Here is a 20,882-nt window from a genome sequence, read left to right as displayed (position 1 = left end):
AGAGTCTTATTAACCTGAAGAAGGGCATCTAAGACACAAAGCTGAATATCCTCCCCATGTCTACTCAAGCACTTCACTTTTTAACGCAGGTTACACACAGTATATTTTTATAAGGCTACTCAGTTAAGGAGAAATGGCCAGGCCCACTGTCTCCTTGTGGACCTATCTGTGGCTGTGCAGCCATCAGTAGGAGGTCCAGAAGGGCTGCAGGCAAGGACAGCCCTTCCAATAGAGGGCACTGTGTACAAACAAAATTCTCAAATTTATCTCAGGATTCTCAGGGGTTCAGAGATGAAACTACAGGATGACTAAAGACAACAGAAAGGGAGAGCTTGCTGCTGTTTAATTTGGCAAAAACAAAAAACCTCCCTAAATAGGACAGCCATAAGGATAAAATAGGAAAGGGGAAAAAAAAAGTCTATCAATATACTACTCTTCAAAATTAGTAACTTTGTCCTTAAATAGAAACTCTAGAGAAAATTAAAAGATAAGCCAACAAGACAAAAAGTGTGTAAGTGTGTGTGTGTGTGTGTGTGTGTGTGTGTAGAGCTTTCCAACTTGGAGCTGCCCAAACCCTTTTGAGCCCAGAAATGTGAATCCCAGATTCTGGACACTGAGCCACAATATTTGATTTATTTTGCTAAGTTGGGGGTTTTGCTTTAATCCAGCTGTTCCTATGCCCTGGTTCTCCCTTTTTGGAAAGTATATAACATGCTTTTGATTTTATGGGTACCTACAGTTAAGAGACTGGGTTTCAAGAGACACTGAACTTTTAAAGTGATGAAATATTTGATATATTTTTAAATATTTATATGAGTGACCTGTCTTCATGCACACCAGAAGAGGTAATCAGATCCCATTATAGATGGTTGTGAGCCACCATGTGGTTGCTTGGCATTGAACTCAGGACCTCTGGGAGAGCAACCAGTGCTCTTAACTGTTGAGCTGTTCCTCTAGCCCAAGTGATGAAATTTTTAAAGAGGGAACTTTTAAGGTATACTGTATTTTGCATTATAAAGTAATAAGATCTTGGGGAACAAGAAGGAAAGGTTATGATTTAAAGTAATATGTGTGTTAAAGACAACAAGGGGGGAACCTCATCGTTAGCATCAGTTGTTCACCTGACAGACTTGGGAAGAAAGACTCTCAATTGAAGAACTGTAACAATCAGACTGCCTGTAAGCAAACCTGTGGAGCAATTTCTGCATTGTTAATTGATGGAGGGGTGCCCAACCCATTGTAGGCAGTTGGTCTTTCTGGGGATGTGTAAGAAGGATAGCTGAACATGAGGCCAGGAGCAAGGCAGTAAGCAGCACTCCTCCATGGTTACTGCCTTAAACTCCTACCTTGGGATCCTGCTCTGGCTTTCCTCAATGATGGGTTATAATCTTTAAGTCAAATAAACTCTCTTCCCAAGTTGGTTTTGGTCAGTGTTTCATCACAGAAACAAAAAAAAGCAAATTAGAACTCTGATCACCTTAATAAACTACTCATGCTTCTTGGTATTTTTTCTCTAAAATATATTCATTCATCAGTTCTCTCCCACCTCAGATAACAGCTATAAAAATCAACTTTTCACTTCACAGAAACAAGAAAACGTAGGAGACCTTAGGTTTAAATTTAACCAATAGTTTTTGGAGCATAACAAAAACTTTCCAAGATTCAACAGGGCCTAGCTAAAACTTCCTAACATCAGTAGGGCTCTCGAGAGGCAGCAGGACTTGTATTAGAATGGTTATAAGCATCCTGTTTCAAATTAAAATTCAAGCATCTCACCATTGTTCCAAAAGGAATGGCTCTAGAGGCATGATAATAAATGGCTATAAAGTTGATGAAGAAGGCTGTGCCACAGACCATAGCTGGAATAAGGAATGCCCCAATAAACATCTGCTTTATCCATCTTCTTCCTGAAAGAAAAGGGAGGCTATAAAAAATCCAAGCTACCCAGACAAACATGCACTATGCTTAAAATGTATTATGCAGTTCCAAGCTATTTACTTAAAAATTCAATACAAAGGTTGTTAAACCTGATATACTAATAAGTGTTTCAAATCAATTATCTAATAAGGACCAGTCAAGCTTTTCAAGTCTGTGAAGTAGTTTATAAAGTACTTAACTAAAAAAGAGAAATGACCTGTCGTATAACAAATACTCTGATGTCTTTATTTTGATTCTGCCACAGAACTGCCATGATTTTGAACGTCATTTGTTATGGCCTGGATATAATGCTGTTTTTCTAGTTCTAATTCTGCCAGAGATTTTTCATTTTGGGTGGTGGAATTACCATCCCAAATCTTAACATTCCTTCAAAGGAACTCAATTCTGAACTTTCTCTTCTAGTTCATTTCTTTTTTTTAGAAGACTCAAATCATCAATTACAGGAGTGACAACTAAAGTGAAACTACTGCTCTGTTTTGTTTTGTTTTTCAAGACAGGGCTTCTCTGCGTTCCTATCTGACCTGGAACTTGTTCTGTAGTTCAGGCTGGCCTCAAACTCAGAGACCTGCCTGCCTCTGCCTCCTGAGTACTAGGACTAAGGGCATGTTTAAATGACAACTCCATCCTAGCATTGTCCTTTGCTGTAACATGGCACTTGTCCTCTCAGGTGCAGACATAGACTAATTTTAGACACTCCTTATCTACTTCTAGTTCCCTCTGTCTCACACGCAGCAGTTCCTCAGACATCCGTGCTGTGCTCCTACTGCTCCTCATGCCTGTGGAGACTCTGGCCAAAGACTGGGCCATTCCCAGGTTCAGACTGCATGGACTACACTGTAGGCTGGAACAATGAAAATATCTGGAGCCTCAGGAGAACACAAACCTAAGACAAATGAAATATTCTCAATTCTCTGAACTCATTATTAATCTGAATTTTTAGGGATTGTTCAGACAAAACTATTAGCACACAGTTTCAATCAGAACACAGTTTTTATAATTATACTTTCTAAATTCTGACATTCCTAGACCTGAGCCTGTCAACATTACTTGGAACTCATTTGTTTAGCCTGATTTTCCAGCAGTAGAAGTCACACCAAGTACCTTGTTTCTTTAGGATGTCATCCTACACAGCAGGACTTATTTCCCATACCTATCCCATACATATCCATAATGATATATCTACAGACCATCTAAAGAACTGCCTAAAACAAAGGTACTGTCCACATTATATCTAGTAAAATCTACAAAATAAGCAATGGTAAACAAGGCCATCAGGAGGATTTTTAAATGATCCTCTGCTGATTTCCTGCTACCTACAAGAGTTTCCAGGTTTCTATACTTACTATTATTGAATTTGACAATCCTGCTGACTCAGTCTTCAAAGTCCTGGGATTATAGGTATGTATCATTGTAACCAACCCTATCTTGCTCTTAGTACATAGCTCAGTGTATACAAACACACACACTAATACAATATACAATACAAGGCAGGATCTCCTAATGCTGACCATGTTTAGAAAAGCTGAAAAAAAAATCACAGTAGATTATCTCTAGCCTTAAGAGACTTGAGATCTTTCAAAAACCTTACAGTTGTAAGTGAAAATATGCATATGTATCAATATAAGAACCTTTCTGACCCTAGATTACAGGTAGAGTAAAAAAACTTAAAGACTCAGAACACCACATAAAGAAGCATCACCAAGCATCACCCTTACTGTTTGGAAATTCTAACAGTAGAGTAGCAAAGAGGGTATTTAAGATGACACAAACTAACAAAAATGTTTGTGAATCCTTTGACAAATAATGTAAGAGACACTAGTATGTTTCCTAATATCCTACCATTGTTCACCAGCTTTATCTATAAGCCACTAAGTATCCATAAAGCATACTTTTATAGTCACCCATAAAAGTTACTTTATGGATAAATATAAAGGCAGGCTCACCAAGAGCATATCTAGGGAGCTAAGTACCTCAAAGAAACATAACATCAATAATTTAGATGTACTCTTGTACATGTTCTTTGGTGCTAACTTTACAATGGAGACAATCTATTAATTATTCATAATTTCAGGAAATAAACACACAAAGGTTCCATAAAAACAAGATAGAAAACATAATAAATTTGATAAAGGTTATATGTACAATATAACAAGGACCTTTACTAGTTGTACAACCTATACTGCCCATTTTAAATTACAAATACTTCACAGTAGAAGAATACCATCAATAATTAAATTAAATTAAATTCAAGAGTGCTAATCCCTAAGTTACCTCCTTGTCTAGCATACAGACTTCCTCCAAAATATCCGTTCACTGGAGATGTAGCAGCATAGACAAATATGGCTGTACTGAGCATCGATCCCCTCCTGCAAAGGCATAAAAATATGTATGATAAATTAAAACGGAACCAAAAACATGGAGTCTGTCTTCTTAGCATTACTTTCATATCAAAGATCTACTTAGCAGAAAGAGAAAAACATCCTATCGTGGATTACAAAAAAACGTAAAAGAATTCCCAGTCAAAGGTGACCTTAAATGGTACTAAGCTATGTCTAGCCTTGAATTTGTAATACAGTCTAAATAAACACTGCTCATTCCTTTGGCACCAATGACAAGCTAGCACTATAACTCTACAACTCTATACAGCAATTCTATCACATGGAACAGAATATTCTCTGTTGAAAAAAAGATACTAGAATATTCCTTTTGTATAACACTAAGATTTTTGCCTGCTACCAAAAATAAAATTCAAGTAGATAATTTATATTAAATGTTACTCTATTTTAAATGACACAACATACCAATACTTACTTTATCTAGTTTCTTTTTTTCTGTAAAAGTTGAAAAAATACCTACTGGTCCACAAGACAATCTTAAGTCAGACAATCAATAACCTCTTTCCAATAATGGTATCTAGAGAATTAAACCAACCTTCATGTTGAGTACAACTATAAAAACTATTTTTAAAATGCCTACTTGAAATATTAAAATAAATGACAGTAAAATGTGTTGTAAAACAGAAATATTTATTAACTATTAAATAATATCAATAATATTTAATAATATATTTAATATATAAATATATCCAATAAATAATATTAAATAAATATTACTATTTATTAACATCATACACACTTAAGCCCACTGGTTTTGCACTATGTATGTAGCATCTGTTCAAACATCTGTGCTCATTTCCTTTAAGTGGCTGCAAAAATAAATGGATAAATGCCCAGTCCATCTCAACAGTGAAGACACTGAAATGTTTAATTTCTATCCACATTCAACTAAATCCAAGTGTAACAACTTAACAATCTCAAAAAGATTATGGGTTTCAAAATTAATCAGTTTAAAAAACCAAATCTGTTTTTCTAAGAACTCAATCATAAGTGCTAACTTTACTCCTTCCACACAAAGATGAACAAATATGACCCGTTCGCTTTATAATTGTGTTTGTTAACTACAAAGAAAATAGAGCTAGTTTTAGTGTAAGATGAGCCTACTTCCAGGCAGAAGTTCTTAGTATTAACAGAAAGAGCTCAAAAAGCTGGCCCAGAGTCCAACATTACTTCCAGGTTAAGTCTGCAGTCTTCACTCAGGACAGTTTTAGCATTCAGAACTATCTTTTGTTTCTTTGTTTAAAAATATTCTACAGGCATTTTCCCCCACCCTCCAAATAAGCCACTTTCATTTACAATGAAGAGTCCAGAGTGGCAGCCATTCTCATGATAGGAAGGAAGGCAGGAGAGCACAGGAGGAGGGATTAGCAGGCTCTCTCAGGAGCCAGCACCACAATGACACTGTTCTTCTACCTACACCTTCCAAATGTTTCCTGACCATCAGTGATCACAGAGGCACAGTGATCTTTGCCTGTTTCCTGACCGTCAGTGATCACCGAGGCACAGTGATCTTCGCCTGTTTCCTGACCGTCAGTGATCTCCGCCTGTTTCCTGACCGTCAGTGATCACCGAGGCACAGGGATCTTCGCCTGTTTCGTCAGCTACTCTTTACTGAGAGCAGTCACGTCACAGCAGTGATTTACTCCACCTTCACAGGCGCTTCACTCTTCCCACCCTTTCACAGCTATGTTACCACTTCATTCCCCAAACACTGTAAATCAAAGCTCTTAATCCCATCAAAACCAGTTTATCACCCTCTAGTAGCAGTGCGCAAGTTAGTCAAATTACTTTACCTCTCTGAGCTTTGCTTTCCTGCCTATGGGACAGAAACGTAACATATAGGGTCTATGTGCGTATTGAAGGTGCAAATGCATGCAAAGTAAAAACATGGACCCCTGATGTCATCATTTCTCCATAACCATCCTGACACCTACCTTTACCACTTTTAAGTAACTACACACATCAAATAAACACAACCCCTACTTATCACAGTAACAGGAAGAACATTACATGACCTGCCCCTAACAACACCTATTAAAGAATAGCTTCTTAAACTTACAAACTGAAGGGCATTAAATTAGAAGAGTCTGCATTAACAAGAATTGCCAAATTCTAACACTGTCATTTTGAAAAGAAAATCAAAGCAAAACTTTGGACTAGCAAAACAGAAACTGGGCTGCTAAAAACTTACTTCTCAGTCACAACCCTGAACAATGAATGAACGAGAATCAGCACTTAACATAAAGCGTGGATTTGTTGTTTGTTTTGGTTTGGTTTTTCTGGACAGGGTTTCTCTGTGTAGCTCTAGCTGTCCTGGAACTAACTCAGTAGCCCAGGATGGACTTGAACTCACAGAGAGTCACCTGCCTCTGCCTCCCAAGTGCTGGGATTAAAGGTGTGTGCCACCACCAGCCAGATTGCTTGGCAGAGTTGAAATATTCAGGGTTCAGTTCACCCAAAATACAAACTACTCATCCAAACTCTGCAGTTTAAATTTGGTTCAACTATTTTAAAATGTAAATGAATGGCAATGCTATGGGATTAGATTACAGAAATATCACAGACACTTTTGAGAAACAGCTTGTTTGGTTAATACCCAATCCCTCCAGTTAAATAAACATTAACTAGATACTTTTATATGGGTAGTCTAAGAATTTATCAAGACCTAGTCCTTTTCTCAAGGAACTATGAAGCAGAGGAACAGCAAGTTAGTATCTGGTTAAGTTAAAAAACATTTATCATTACTGTGTATGTGTGGTCTGTGCCCGAGGGTGGACGTGCACATTACAGCACACATATAGAGGTCAGATGGCAACTTTCTGAAGCCAACCTTCTCCTTCCACAGTGACACCTAACTCGGTCATCAGGCTTGAGGGGAAAGTGCTACTTCACACTAAACAGCCATTCTTTTAGCAGCACAAACTGCTTTCTTGTCCATGAAATGCTACACACATGTAAGAAGAGTGTACAATGAACTGAAATGTAACTGGAGTTTCTCTGCCTGAGGACTTCAATATGCTGCTTTCTGATGCCTGAATTATGAGGAATACTGAGACACCACAGTGCCTTTGTTTGCACATGGTGTGGCTCTCTGAGAACAAGATGACAGGACCACACTCACCAGAGACCTGAGCTGGTTTAGCAGGTAAAGGGAAATGTAAAAGGTAAAGGGAACTGGTTCGTTTGGCAGGTAAAGGTGCTTGCTGCCAAGCCTAACGATGTGAGTTCAATCCTGGGAACACATGGCAGAAGAAAGAGCCAACTCCTCAAAGTTTCCTCTCACCTCCACATTGGTGCTGAGACATGCACATGCCATACACATATACATTTGAGCATAAACACAAACAAACAGTGATTTAAGAATCGTTGGCAAATGGTTTTGCTATTAAAAATATACCCAAAACTGTGCAAAGACAGCATACTGACCAAGGCCTCTTAAAAAAAATAAAACAATACTGTAAAGTGTTTTGTTTTACTCTTGTAGAGGTCTCAGTCCAAGTATAAATGAAGTATTACTTTGGTAACTGAAATTATAATGATCCAGTTGAATCTAAAACTGTGCCTGTCTCCTTTTTCTAATAGCTCTGGACTGAAAGTAGTTCTGCCTTTCTAATGGCATAACCAGTGTAACTTGGAATGTTCAGCAATGATGGAAAGTTTAAGCATGCACAGGAAAACATGATTTAAAACATTTAAAGTTAAGATTTGTCTGCAATAATAGCATGGACAGTACTAAAATTCTAAATTACTGAAATAAGTAAATATTTAATAATGGTTGACTTATTAGATTACAACAACTAAAAAACGATTTACAACAACAAAAAGTGGTAAAATACAAGCACTTACTCTGTATATAAATCCTCTATCATGGCAACAATAATAACAATGAGAGACACAGCAAATATCTGACATCCAGAACCAATGAGAGAAGAAAATATCAGAGGGTGACTTGATGGTCTAAATACATCTCCATGCACCTGCTTCCATCCATATTCATCTCCTAGGTCTCTATCCTGTATGTAAGACATACATAAATATGTACAGAGAAATTAACTCATTCAGAATCAAATTAAAATATAGCAGATAGGAAAGAAATTACAGTTATAAGCTCCCTCCTTCCACACATACAGCTTTTTATCCTCAAAATACTGAGGATAAGTTAAAAGTAACTCCTGTCCTAACAATTCAGAATGTTACATGTACTTTACTGACATTCATGAAGGTAAAAGCAGGGGGGAGAAAAAGCTGGGGAGTAAAAGGAACAGTGAAGGACTCAGGCCCTACCCTGCCACTCACATGGTGACTAAGGTTTACCACCATCAGTGGCCAAGCAGACAAGAAAAGAGAAGCATATTTCTACCAGTACTAGCTCTAAAAACTACTAACTCCAACCCTAACTCCACTACTAGGCAAGCACTTTCCCAGTGAACCACACTACCAAAAATAGGCAGGCTTGTTTCAAACTCCTGGGTTCATGCAATCCCCTTGCCTCAGTCTCCTGAATATCTGGAACTACAGGTATCTGCTATTGTACCTTCTTTGAAACCCAAGAATCCTGAATGCTGAAGACTCACCTGTTCTTACTAACTTCAGATGAGAAACTGTACTCTATATTCCAGCACTGAAAATACAATTAGCTGGAGAGATGGCTCAGCAGGTAAAATCTAGCCACCTGAGTTCAAACCCTAGAACCCATGTAAAAGCAGAAGGAGAGAAACTGACTTCATCAAGTTGTCCTCCGACCTCAACACATATGTTCTGGCATGCGTGCCCACAGACATCATACACATAGACAATAGTAATTTTTTTAATCTTTAAAAAATATATTTAAAAGTCTGGAGAAATGGCTTAGCAGTCAGGAGCACACACTGCTCTTCGAAAAGACCCAAGTTTAATTCCCAATGCCCACACCAGGTGGCCTGCAACTACCTGTAACTCGGGCTCCAGGGAGAATCCAACACATCTAATCTGTCTAAGCACCTGTAATACACATGCACAAACATGTGCACACATGCACGCACACACACCTAAAATAAACAAATGTAATATATGACAAATAGCTTTTATTAAATATAGTGTTTACTCACCATATCATCCATTTCTTCTTCTTTACTGTATCGGGCATAATCTTTTCTTAAAGTTCTCATTAAAATCATTGATACTAAACCCACTAAGAAGATCACCATCATGAAGGAATTGAAAATTGAAAACCAGTGAATCTAAAATAACAGAAAATAAAGTGTTACCAGTGTGAAGATCACTTATAAAATTCATGTCTTATGATGTCAACTGTAAGTTAACAGGAGAAAAATAGCATTTTCCTACCTTTTGTATAAAAATCCAAACTCCAGACACACTGCGGTAGGTGTTCAGAATGATAAGGACTAGCCTTCCCTAAAACCAACCTTCATGAGAGCATGTTATCATCTACACACATTTTTCAAGTCGTGTTTACTAACCCGCTTTCTTATTTAGCCATAGGCATACACAAACCGGCTTTACATGGAGAGCACATGGGCAATGGCATCAGAAAGGCTTGGGTTTTAGCTTAAGCTCTGGCAGCGTCTATGCAGCTTTAGCTCTCTCACGTGAGAATGGAGGCAGCTCCCGTGCTGTGTGCAGCACAGAGATGGTGCAAGGGCACGGCACTGTGTCCGGACAACAGTAGATAGAAATGTGCTTGTCTCCTAACTGACCAAAAGCTGAACACTCCTTAAAATACCTCCCACCATCACTACTGCTACTGTGGATCTAGGCTTCCTTTCTGAAGACCTGCTTTCAGTTAATCATGTCGTATCATCCTCGTACTGTTCTTTCCCAAGGAGTCACCCCCAGTGGCTCCTAAAACAAGAAAGTATTCCTTAACTCCTCAATGTTCTCAAGGCTCTTGCCTTTGACATCATCTGTACATCTGCCACAAAAATATTGTGGCCTATAGTTACAAAGTACTATTTTATAACCAATGTACATCTAACTCTAAGTCTGTGGTTTTGTACACTTACTCTGTTATTTATATTTTAACCTCCCAAAGGTCCTTAAGGGTATTTCTGAAGTTTCTCTCCTCTTCAAGTTTCCAACGTCATGTTTTCTCCTGTCTTCTACCATCCAGCACAACACAACCTTCCTAGATATATCCTCCTAGATTTTCACTGCTCATTCCCACTGAGGGGCTTTTCTCTCTCATTCTGAACCTCCACACCCCACACACAGCATCAGCACCCAACACCCACAACACTGCCTTTGCCTTTCTCCAGAATCAGCAATATCCCTGTACCATGAGGACAGCTTTAACTCAGGCTAATATGCTGAAGACATGCACCAAGGGGAACGACAGTTTGGCTCTGTGACCCTCCCTGAGCATCTGCCTCTGCCTCCTGAGTGCTGGGATTAAAGGCATGTGCCACTAACGCCCGGCCCGACTATTCACATCTTTTACAGTGTCTATTACATTTTTTTGTTCTATCAAAAGTAACCAACACTTTTCAAACAAGACTACATTTCTTCCTCATTTCTTCACAATGTGATCTGCCCCCAAGACCTGCAAAGAAGCTTTGCTTTTTTTTTTTTAACATTTACTAATCTTGTATATATGCATGAGTGAACAGATCAGAGGACAATTTGTGGGAGTTCTCACATTCCATGTGGGCTCCAGAGATTAAGCTGAAGTCATTAGGTGTGGGGGCAACAACTTGTACCACTGAGCCAGCTCCCTGACCTCCCCCCCCGCAATGAATTTCTAAGTTGACTCACAAGTTGGGTGATCTGTTCCCTCTCCCTATCTCTCTGCCAATTCTAACCTTTGCTGGCACTCAACCATCACTAACTAATGCTTCTTTTTCATCTTTCCACTCTGTTCACCCTTGGTCTACTTAACCAAAAGCTCCAGTCTTGGTATTCAACCACAACTCCTAGGCGCAAGAACTTTTTTTTTTAATTTTAAATAGCTTGTTTTACATGTCAATCCCAGTTCCCTCTCCCTCCTCTCCTCCCGCACTCCCCCACCATTTCCCCCCCCATCCTCCCACCCTATTGCCAATTCCTTCCACATAGGGGATATCTAGAGTCTATCATTTCACTCAGGGTAGGGTCCAGGCACTTCACTAAGAGTCCAGGCAGAGAGAACAACCCTCTTTGTATTATGGACACATGATGTCTGTTAGTATTCGAGGGATAAACACTGATCCACTGCTCAGGACCCCATAGGTAGCCCAGGCCTCCTCACTGACTCTCACATTCAGGGGGTCTGGATCGGTCCCATGCTGGCTTCCCAGCTGTCGGTCTGGGGTCCAAGAGCTCTCCCCTGTTTGGATCAGCTGTCTCTGCTGGTTTTGCCAGCCCATTCTTTGCCAATTTGCTCTTCGCCCCCTCTCTCTCTCTGTCGCTGGGTTCCTTGGGTTCAGTTCAGTGTTTAACTGTGGGTGTTTGCCTCTGCTTCCACCAGTCACTGGATGAAGGCTCCAGGATAGTTATAGACATTAAGTTCACTATCAGGAATAGGCATTCGAGGTGGTCTCTACACTATTGCTTAGCTTGCCAATTGGTGTCATCCGTTTAGATCACTAGAGGTCACAATGGTGCCTGATCTGTCTTCTAACCTATGATTCCCTCCCCCCCCCCCAGTCGACCTTCCTGTTCCTCCACGTCCTACTCTCTCTTCCACTTCTCCCCCCTCTGGCTCAAGAACTTTTAACCAGCTTTCCAGTGATGATGTTGGTAACACCTTCTGTCCTCATCTGCTCAAATCTCCAGCTTTCACTCACCTTCATGGTTCAGACTTTCACTAACTACCATAATTCCCACTTAAATGCCTTCAAGGAATTTCAGGTTGGGACTATTCTTAGTAGATTTATCATCTTTCCTCAGATATGCCACTCATTTCCTATTCTCTAGCTTCTTCTATTAAGGGAACTAATATCTGGCTTTGAAAATTTAGAATTATTTTTGATCCTTCCTTCTCCTTAATTATTAATAAGTAATAGTTATTAACTTAAGATTTATTTAGTTTTAATTGTGTATGTGTAGCAGTGTATGGGTATATGCACACATGTGTGGGAGCCAGAAGAGAGATCCCCTGGCACTGGAGTAACAAGACAGTTGTGAACTGTCAGGCACGGATACTGGAAATTGAACTCAGGTGCTCTGCAAAAGTACTGTGTTCTTAACTTCTGAGCCATCTCTCCAGCCCTAATTATTAAACTTGTTTTCCTTCGAAACTTATCCCTTCTTCTGCATTCCCATAGTATCACCTCACAACTCAATTAAGTCTACTTTCCCCTTAGCCTTCTGCTGCTGTTTGATCTCTCTCCTTTCCAATGTATACTGTACAAAGTTATCAAACAATCTTTCTACAATGTGATGTTCATTATCACTACTCTGTTCTAAAACTTACAGAGCTCAATTTCCTCATATCCAGCAAACCAAGTTCCCAGGAATCTTATCCTTCCTGTAACATCACCTTCCACATCTTTAACAACCCTTCTTTCCATCATATCTCACGGCTCCATCAGTTCTACCCCTGTTCAGTGACCAAGGATAGCATATTCACTTTCATCATATTTTTCATATCATTTCTTCTCACATGTGATTTACATTCTTTTGTAAATTCTTCCCAGTCTTCAAACTCCAAGTCAAACAGTGCCCTTTCCACTACAGAGCCTTTCACTTACATACTGTAGTTATTCATAGAAAGTCTGCTCTGAGCTACATGAGTCCCAAGAAAACTTAACACAAGAGTGCACTGGCTTGCACGATAAGGGACGATTTTTCCTTGAGCTAAAATGCTACAGAGGTGCATGAATGGGAAGGACAATCTTGGCTCTGCTACCTATGCTGGGGCTTCAGAGAGAAGACATATGCTAAGGCTTCCCTCCTCCCAACAATTCACTGAGAACCACTGGATTTATAAATTAGACAATTAATGCACCATACTTTAAAACATTTGTCCCAAAAAGGCTATGTAAATTTATCATAAAGATGGCACCAAGGATTTTAAAAAGCAGTTTATAATGAAATGGCAGATGTCTCTGAAGATGGGATTTTTGTTTCCACTTAGGAAATTAATAACCCAAAAAAGGTCAAGAGAAAGGGGGAAAATGTATGACTCAAATCTTTAGTCAACTGATCAAAGTTTTAAAGAGAAGATTTTTATATATACTTAGTAATAAGAAAGGTATGCCTTAAATGCTAAAAATTCCCACATGAATGGAGTTAAAAATTTTATTGCAAAAATAAAGCAGAGAAAGACAAGTACCACATTACCTCACTTGTATGTGGTATACACAAGTGCTCTCATTGAACATGACAGCAAACAATGGGTAGCAAGAGGCTGCAGAGAATAGGAGGGAGGAAAGGGTGGATCAAAGTTATCAGAGTGTGGGAAAAATGCAATGTTCTGATGTGTTATCACACGTAGGGTGCTTTTCTTTTGCAGGTATTGTAGATATTTACGTGAAATTATATGAAAGGTTTCTTTTATAGTTATCTTATTTTGTAGGTAGATAATGACAATGTACAAAACATTTCAAAAGTGGATTTTGAAGGTTCTTTTCAAAAAGCTTTTATTACATTGATTTGTTTATCTGGTGGGTGCAAAGATTTCAGACCACTCCGGGAGTCAGTCCTCTCCTCCTACCATGTGAGTCCCAAGAACTGAAAGCAGGTCACTAACCCTGGCAGCAAACACTTACCAGCTAAGCCACCTCATCAGCCCCTTATGTTTCCACCATGAAAAAATGATAAACATTTGAATTTGAGGGGATGTTTAACTTGTCTTAAACAATGCATAGTGTGTGTGTATGTACACTGAAGCTTTCTCATAAATACATATAATCTGTATATTTAAAATATAAATTTAAATTTTAAAGTATTAAAATCTCTAATGAAGTTCTCTGCTAGTTTCTAATTTAAAAAATACAATCTAAGGTATAAATTTTAAATCAATATCTACATTAACGCACTTCTAACATTTCTTTGGAATTACTTTAAAAACTATACCATGTGGTATACTCTTGAAACTTTTATACCAGGAAAATAGTTATTAAAAGCAATAAAACATCACTGATAAGCCTTTTGGCTATGATTAAGTATAAAAATAATAAAGCAAACAAGTATCAGAGATTACTGAACCTACCAGCTGCTGCACTCCAGTGCCCCCTAGTGTTGCTAACCCTAAGTGTTACTCTCTGTTTATTGCTGAATTTTTAGACTGTAAGAGGTAACAAGGAACATCACCAACATTGCTGCCTTGAACTGAGCTCAAGTTTCCAGCCAAACCCCGACCTAGACACTTTAGGCATCCTACATATGTTGAAGAATGAAGACCATGGGAAGCATTTATTCCCTTTCTTGATGCTCCACGTGGAAGGATTTATACCAGCAAAACCTGCACTGGTCTCTCACCCATACTTTCCAAGAGATTCGTCCCTTCTGCTGCTGTTTGTCCACACTGTAAATTTTGCCAGGGTAGGTGCAGATGTAGGGAAGCCTGCCAATAATAGCTCATCATCGACAGGTAAAGTCTCCATGAGTGTCAGTATTAAGTCCATTGGACCATGGGTATCAACAACATTCTCCAATATCACTATCATTTGCAGTTAAAGTGCTATATCTGACTTCCACATATTGTGCTTTTCCCTGTATATCCCTTAACTGGTTTAGATTACAGTATCATACAAGCTAGTTTTAGTATTCCCTATCATCCTTATGACTCTAAATTTACATATGAAATAACCAGTAGTTATATCTTGAAATCCATAGTCCTTAGCACAATGACCCACATAGGCAGATGCTCAATATGAAACTGATTTGCACACATGTTGTATCTTAAAATACAAACACCTACCCTATGTTGAAAAAAGGATGGGTCAAGATATTTGTCAAATCGATCTTCAAATTTTACATCTGATTTTTTCCATTTTACCTGAAAAAAAAAACTTGAAAATTAAGGCCAATAAATAAATAATCTAATGACAAAACTCATACAATTCAGAAATACTGACTCACTTGGAATTAAAATTAAATGGTGAGAAGATACTGATGCACCAGAGGTTTGATTTTTTGTAAATTTTATTTCTTTGTGTGTGTGGGTATGCATCTATGCACTACACATGTGCAGTGCAAGCAGAGGCCTGTAGAGGGTACTGGATCCCCTGGAACTAGAGTTATGAGCTGCCCGGTAGCTGCTGGGAATGGAACCTAGGTCCCATGGGAGAGCAAGCAGAGCTCTTAACCACCGAGCCATTTCTCCAACCCCAGTACAAGAAGTTTAAACAAGTACAATATTACATCTTTCCTTTGAGGGATCATTTCAGCTTTCAAGGACTAACTAATTACTGTTGCTGACATACTGACTACCTGATATATGTGTTAGGAATTAACACCAACTCATGTTACAAGCATTAAAACCAATTCAAATAAGAATACATACATTTTTGTCTTTAAATTGTGGTTTTGACAACTATTAAATTTCTTTGTAGTTATGTAATAATTACTTATACTGGATACATACAGACAAAAAGAATTTTCAAAATTGGCTATAAGCAAGGGGATTCTTTTCAATGACCAGGAAAATAACTGGCAAAGACAAAGTCTCCCTATATTGGACTTCCTCTCTTTTTTCCATCATTTTTAAGCTAACAGAATAGAATTAACTTCATAGTTGCTAAAGGACTCTGAGAAGTTCTTACTGTGCAGGAGTAAGTATTCCAATCAAATAATGCAAATCATAGCAATCTACATCTGCCCAGCAACTTTCATACCATTTCTATTTGCCACAGCAAATGAAAAGAGAAATAACGTGAGCTCCTATAACCTAAAAACATCAGGAAGCTACATGGCTGAGTTGTCACCTTCTGGTGCCAATGCTAACTGTGTTAAAGCAATAGGCATGGCATCCCATATCATAGATCTGAAGCGCATAATCTTCCTTTAGGAGACTTAATGTAAATACACTGAGGAATTTTATTGCATCTAATTTTCAGCTATATTTTTATTTTCTAAAGTTTACAAACACAACCATTTCTTCCTATAAACAATTATTTTAAAACTTACTGAATATGACATCTGTATTTTAGTATTTGGAACCAATTTGACCTTTCCTTCACTGGTTAGATTAACATCAACAATTCGATTTCCATTAAAGCCTATTTCAAGTTTTTTGTAGGTCCAAAGATAGTAATCTTCTCCATTTTCATCTGCTTCACCAACAATACCTACAAAAGAAAAAAACATTTCATACGAAGAATTCAAAGCACCAGAAGCTAAAAGTTCATTATTTTACAGAAGGCAATACTGTCATCATCTTCATGGTTAACACAAGACAAAAGTGCAGGCTGGACTTCTTAGCAAACACACACCATGGTCACACTAGTACAAAATAAGGAGAAGCTTAGCATAAATGGTCACAGATGTGACACTCAGAACTCACTCACCGCCAGCACCTCTGCTGCTGCAATGTTCACCTTACTCATGTACACTACCTAGTAGCTCAGGTTTTCAGAAGCATGCTATGTCACCATCTGTCAAAATAACCCAGCTACTTAGTGACCACACACCCACACCCACACCCCTACACAAAGAAGGCAGGAGGGAAAGAGGGAGAAAAGGGGGAATTCGTTTGCCTAGCTATTCTAAAAACTAGCCTTGGGGTAAAGACACAGCTTCTCTAAAAGGCTTTTCAAAGGCTGAAACTTTTGTTCAAGAAACATCATACTGGAATTTTTTCTTAACAAAGAAGGAAAAGGAATGCCCAGGTTCAAGTATTTAAACATGGCAGACCCTGAAATGCTAATTCTAAAGGCAGATTTTTTAAGGGGCTAGAGAAAGAGCTCAGTTGGTAAAGTCCTTGCCACACAAGCATGAGGACCTGAGTTCAATCTCTATATAGAGAAGCTGGAGATAGTGGTAAGTGCTTATAATCCCAGGGCCGTAGAAGTGAAGACAGGAAAAGTCTTAGAGCTCAATGGTTGGTTAGCCGTACCTACTCAGTGACTACCAGACCAAGTGAAAGACCTGTCTCAAAAACAAAACAAAACAAAAAAAAAAAAACAAAAAACAAAAAAAAGGAGGTCATTATCTGAGGCACAACACCTAAAGATGACCTCTGGCCTCTACACGCCCACAATGGACACACATACACACACACAATTTATAACAAAGAACAGTTGTCACTCTTGCTAAGGAGGCTCACAGCAATGATTAGGAAAACTAAAACTAAAGATGCAGATTTAAAAAAGAATACCACGAGCCAGAGAGATGACTCCATAGGGTAAGGCACTTGCCACCAAGCCTGACACCCTGAGCTCAAACCCCAGGACCCAAGTGGTGGAAGAAGAGAACAGACTCCTACTGTGCTCTGCCCTCTGCACCCATGCTGCAGCCCATGTGGACATTCCACTCCCCCAACACTAAGTAAATGACTGTGACTGGGGCTGGGGAGGGTCGTGAAACAAGGTCTCTTTATGTAGTCCTGACTGCCCTACATTTCATTATGTAAATCAGGCTGGCCTCAAACACATAAAGATCTGCCTGCCTCTGCCTCTGGGATGCATGAGCTGCAATGCCTAGCATATGAGATCTTTAAAAGTTCTTAATAACAAAATGATGAAAAGAATCTGTTTTCACTGCAAATGAAGAAAAAGCCTTGTTTAATGAGCTCTCCTGAACTATAGGTTCAGAAATCTTCAGCAAGCATTTAACCTATCTTCCTTCCTCCACCCTCAGAGCTGATCACAGAAACGCCTAATACAATCATTTATACAAAATGTGTATTTTATACACCTAATTAACACACAGTAGAGTAATAACAATGCATGCAATATCTACGAGGCTAGCTTTTCTTTTATTAACACAGGGTCTCATTAATCTTGGGTGGCCTTGAACCTGCTAGGTAGAGGAGGATGGCCTTGAACTCAAAGAGATCCTCCTGCCTGTTCCTCCCAAGGCATTAACTTTCTTATAATTTTTTAGCATATTAACCTCTGATCCAATGTGCTCAGTCAGTTTAGATACAGATGAACATAATAATCAGCTAACAACTTTAAGATTAAAAGACAATTCTTATACATAAAGCATATTTCTAGAGGCAGAAAAAAAATGTGATCAAACATGTTGCCTAGGGCAAATGTCTACTCCTTGCATTTTAAATAGCTTAATTATTTATCTTTAGACTATGCCTAAATTTGTTATTGTTTGTGAGACTAGCCTTTAACGGCTGAGCTACCTCTCCAGCCCCTATGCCTAAGTTTGTATCAATTATATTATGCCTCTTCCCCAGTAGTATGGACAAGCAAGAGCTGAACAAGAGTGATTCTTCAGTCCAGTGTGGTGGGGCACGCCTTTAATCCCAGCACACAGGAGGCAGAGGCAAGCGGATCTATGAGTTTGAGGCCAGTCTGGTCTACAAATCAAGTTCCAGGACAGCCAGAGCTGTTATACAGAGAAACTCTGTCTCAAAAACAAAAAATAAAAAAACAAACAAACAAACAAAAAACCTTCAATATTGAATATTTTGGAAAATGACAAAGACACTGGTAAAATAAAACATTCTAGAAATCATCATGCCCCTAAAAACATACTACTACAGCATCACATAAAGAGGCAAATTTCAAAAATCCTATTCAATCCCTCAAACTATATTTAAGAGAAAATAAGCTGGGAAGAAACTAAGGGAGATTTCAGATGTTCCAAGAGCCTCTGAATTCCTTGAGTCTGAAAAGTTTCACTGTATCAATCTTTTATTTTGAGTTTCCTATAAGGTCTGGCAGTACCAAAAATGCCTCCAGTATGAGGAAGCCATAAAACCAGCATTAAAGACTATTCTGGGCCAAAGAGTGGAAAAACATTTCCATCATGATCTGGAATACAGTCCCCTTAACTCACTGGTGATATGAAATCTTACTTTGTAACAAAGAGTACTTACCCCATATTGGTAAGTCATCTATGTACATCTGGTACCAATAGTGATTCTTGATAGCATACACGAACGCATCTCTCTTCTCTTTATCTAAGTCAATTTCACAATAAGTACCTGGCATCACATCATCTGCAAAGTAAAAACTGCAAATTAACCTACTGGCTTGCAAAACACAAGTTACAGGAAATATAGCACAAGAAGAAAAGTCAGTATTTGCATAAGCTAATTTCTGTTCACAATAGTTCAGTAGTCTGGTGATAAGCATATAGGAGTTCAGTGAGCTATCCTATCCAGTTTTTGTATATCTCCTATTACCTTATAATGAAAGATTTTGACCATCTTTATTTTCAAAGATTAACTTACATGAAGAAAACCCTCATAAGGAAATAATACAAGAATAAGAACAAAGTCACTTTAATAAACAGATATAAAAACAAGGAACAAAAAAAGCTTAAGCACATAAGGAAATCTTCATTTACTGTGTGGGAAAGCTTAAGGGTACGAGTCTAAGCAGAGATCGAGTCTAAGCAGAGATAAGAGTGTAGCTTAAGGTCCCTCAGATACATATTTTTTCCAACAGCACAGATTTCTAAGTCATCAATGGCCACAGCGATCCTTTGTCATTATTAAGATCACACAAGGCTAGCCTCTACTAGGCATTTTGCTTATAGATCACTTAAAAATCCCCTTAAAATGAGTCATTTCCATCCTTGATTGCTTGCAAAAACAGTATTCCCATAACTGTGTTCAGATGGTCTTTAATTTCTAATGTTTCAAAAATATGTTTAAAAATTTCTAGATGGCAATCAAAAGGATTAAACTTTTGATATATTACTTAGGCAATTATAACAATATAAATCTTTACAAGAACAAAAAATGAATACTTTTTTTTACTGGTAACTTAGAATCTGAAATGCAATTTTCTCACAGAAACATGAATTTCTTAAGTATGAGTTTCTTAAAGATTACAGATGAATGATTAGTAAATTAATAAATGGCTATCTGTAACAATATTTCCTTATTAACTAGAGATCTGAATTACAACTTGATATTCTAGATATGTCTGAGAAAACAGCTTCCTCTCATGAGATTAGCTGGGAGTGGATCCATCACAAATGACAAAACACAGCCATGTCCCAAGGAAGAAGGACAGGAAAGACCCCCTACTCTTCCCTCCAAGGACAAGAAACTAATGCTGTGTACGACTTGCACACACATTTTCTTTCTACCTCATCCAACAAAGAATCTAGGATTTTCATAATGGTGGTATCTAGCACTGGAGAGTTAAGAGTTAGGAAATGAAATTGCTCTAAAGAGTTTCCATAGCAAAATCTACAACTGTCAGCAGGAGGTACCTCAAAGAGACTTCTATAAAGTACAATAATCTACAAAGGGCTATCCCTGGCATCCAAATGGACTTTGGGAGCCCATTCCATATGGGGGATGCTCTCTCAGCCTAGACACATGGGGGAGGGCCTAGGCCCTGCCCCGGTTGATATGACAGACTTTGGAGATCCCCCATGAAGAGCCTCACCCTCTCTGGAGAGTTGAGTGGGGATTGGGTGGGAAATTGGGGGGCTTGGGAGGATGGGGGAGGAGGAGAGGGAGAGGGAGCTGGGATTGACATGTGAAGCACA

General features: G+C 38.5%; 1 protein-coding gene across 1 annotated transcript in view; it reads right to left on the bottom strand.

Annotated features, from left to right (window-relative positions):
• Positions 1-20,882, bottom strand: part of Tm9sf3 (transmembrane 9 superfamily member 3) — a 45,549-nt gene that overhangs the window by 9,512 nt on the left and 15,155 nt on the right. Inside the window, exons 3-9 of the mRNA XM_005063604.4 lie at positions 19,252-19,374; positions 16,383-16,543; positions 15,175-15,252; positions 9,422-9,553; positions 8,181-8,347; positions 4,210-4,304; positions 1,777-1,907 (exon numbers count right to left, since the gene is read on the bottom strand). Of these exons, the coding sequence (XP_005063661.1) occupies positions 1,777-1,907; positions 4,210-4,304; positions 8,181-8,347; positions 9,422-9,553; positions 15,175-15,252; positions 16,383-16,543; positions 19,252-19,374 (887 nt within the window). The remainder of the gene's footprint in view (positions 1-1,776; positions 1,908-4,209; positions 4,305-8,180; positions 8,348-9,421; positions 9,554-15,174; positions 15,253-16,382; positions 16,544-19,251; positions 19,375-20,882) is intronic.

This window comes from Mesocricetus auratus, unplaced genomic scaffold (assembly GCF_017639785.1).
Source record: "Mesocricetus auratus isolate SY011 unplaced genomic scaffold, BCM_Maur_2.0 Super-Scaffold_4256, whole genome shotgun sequence".
NCBI classification, from domain to species: domain Eukaryota; kingdom Metazoa; phylum Chordata; class Mammalia; order Rodentia; family Cricetidae; genus Mesocricetus; species Mesocricetus auratus.
This window is presented reverse-complemented; position numbering and strand designations above follow the sequence as displayed.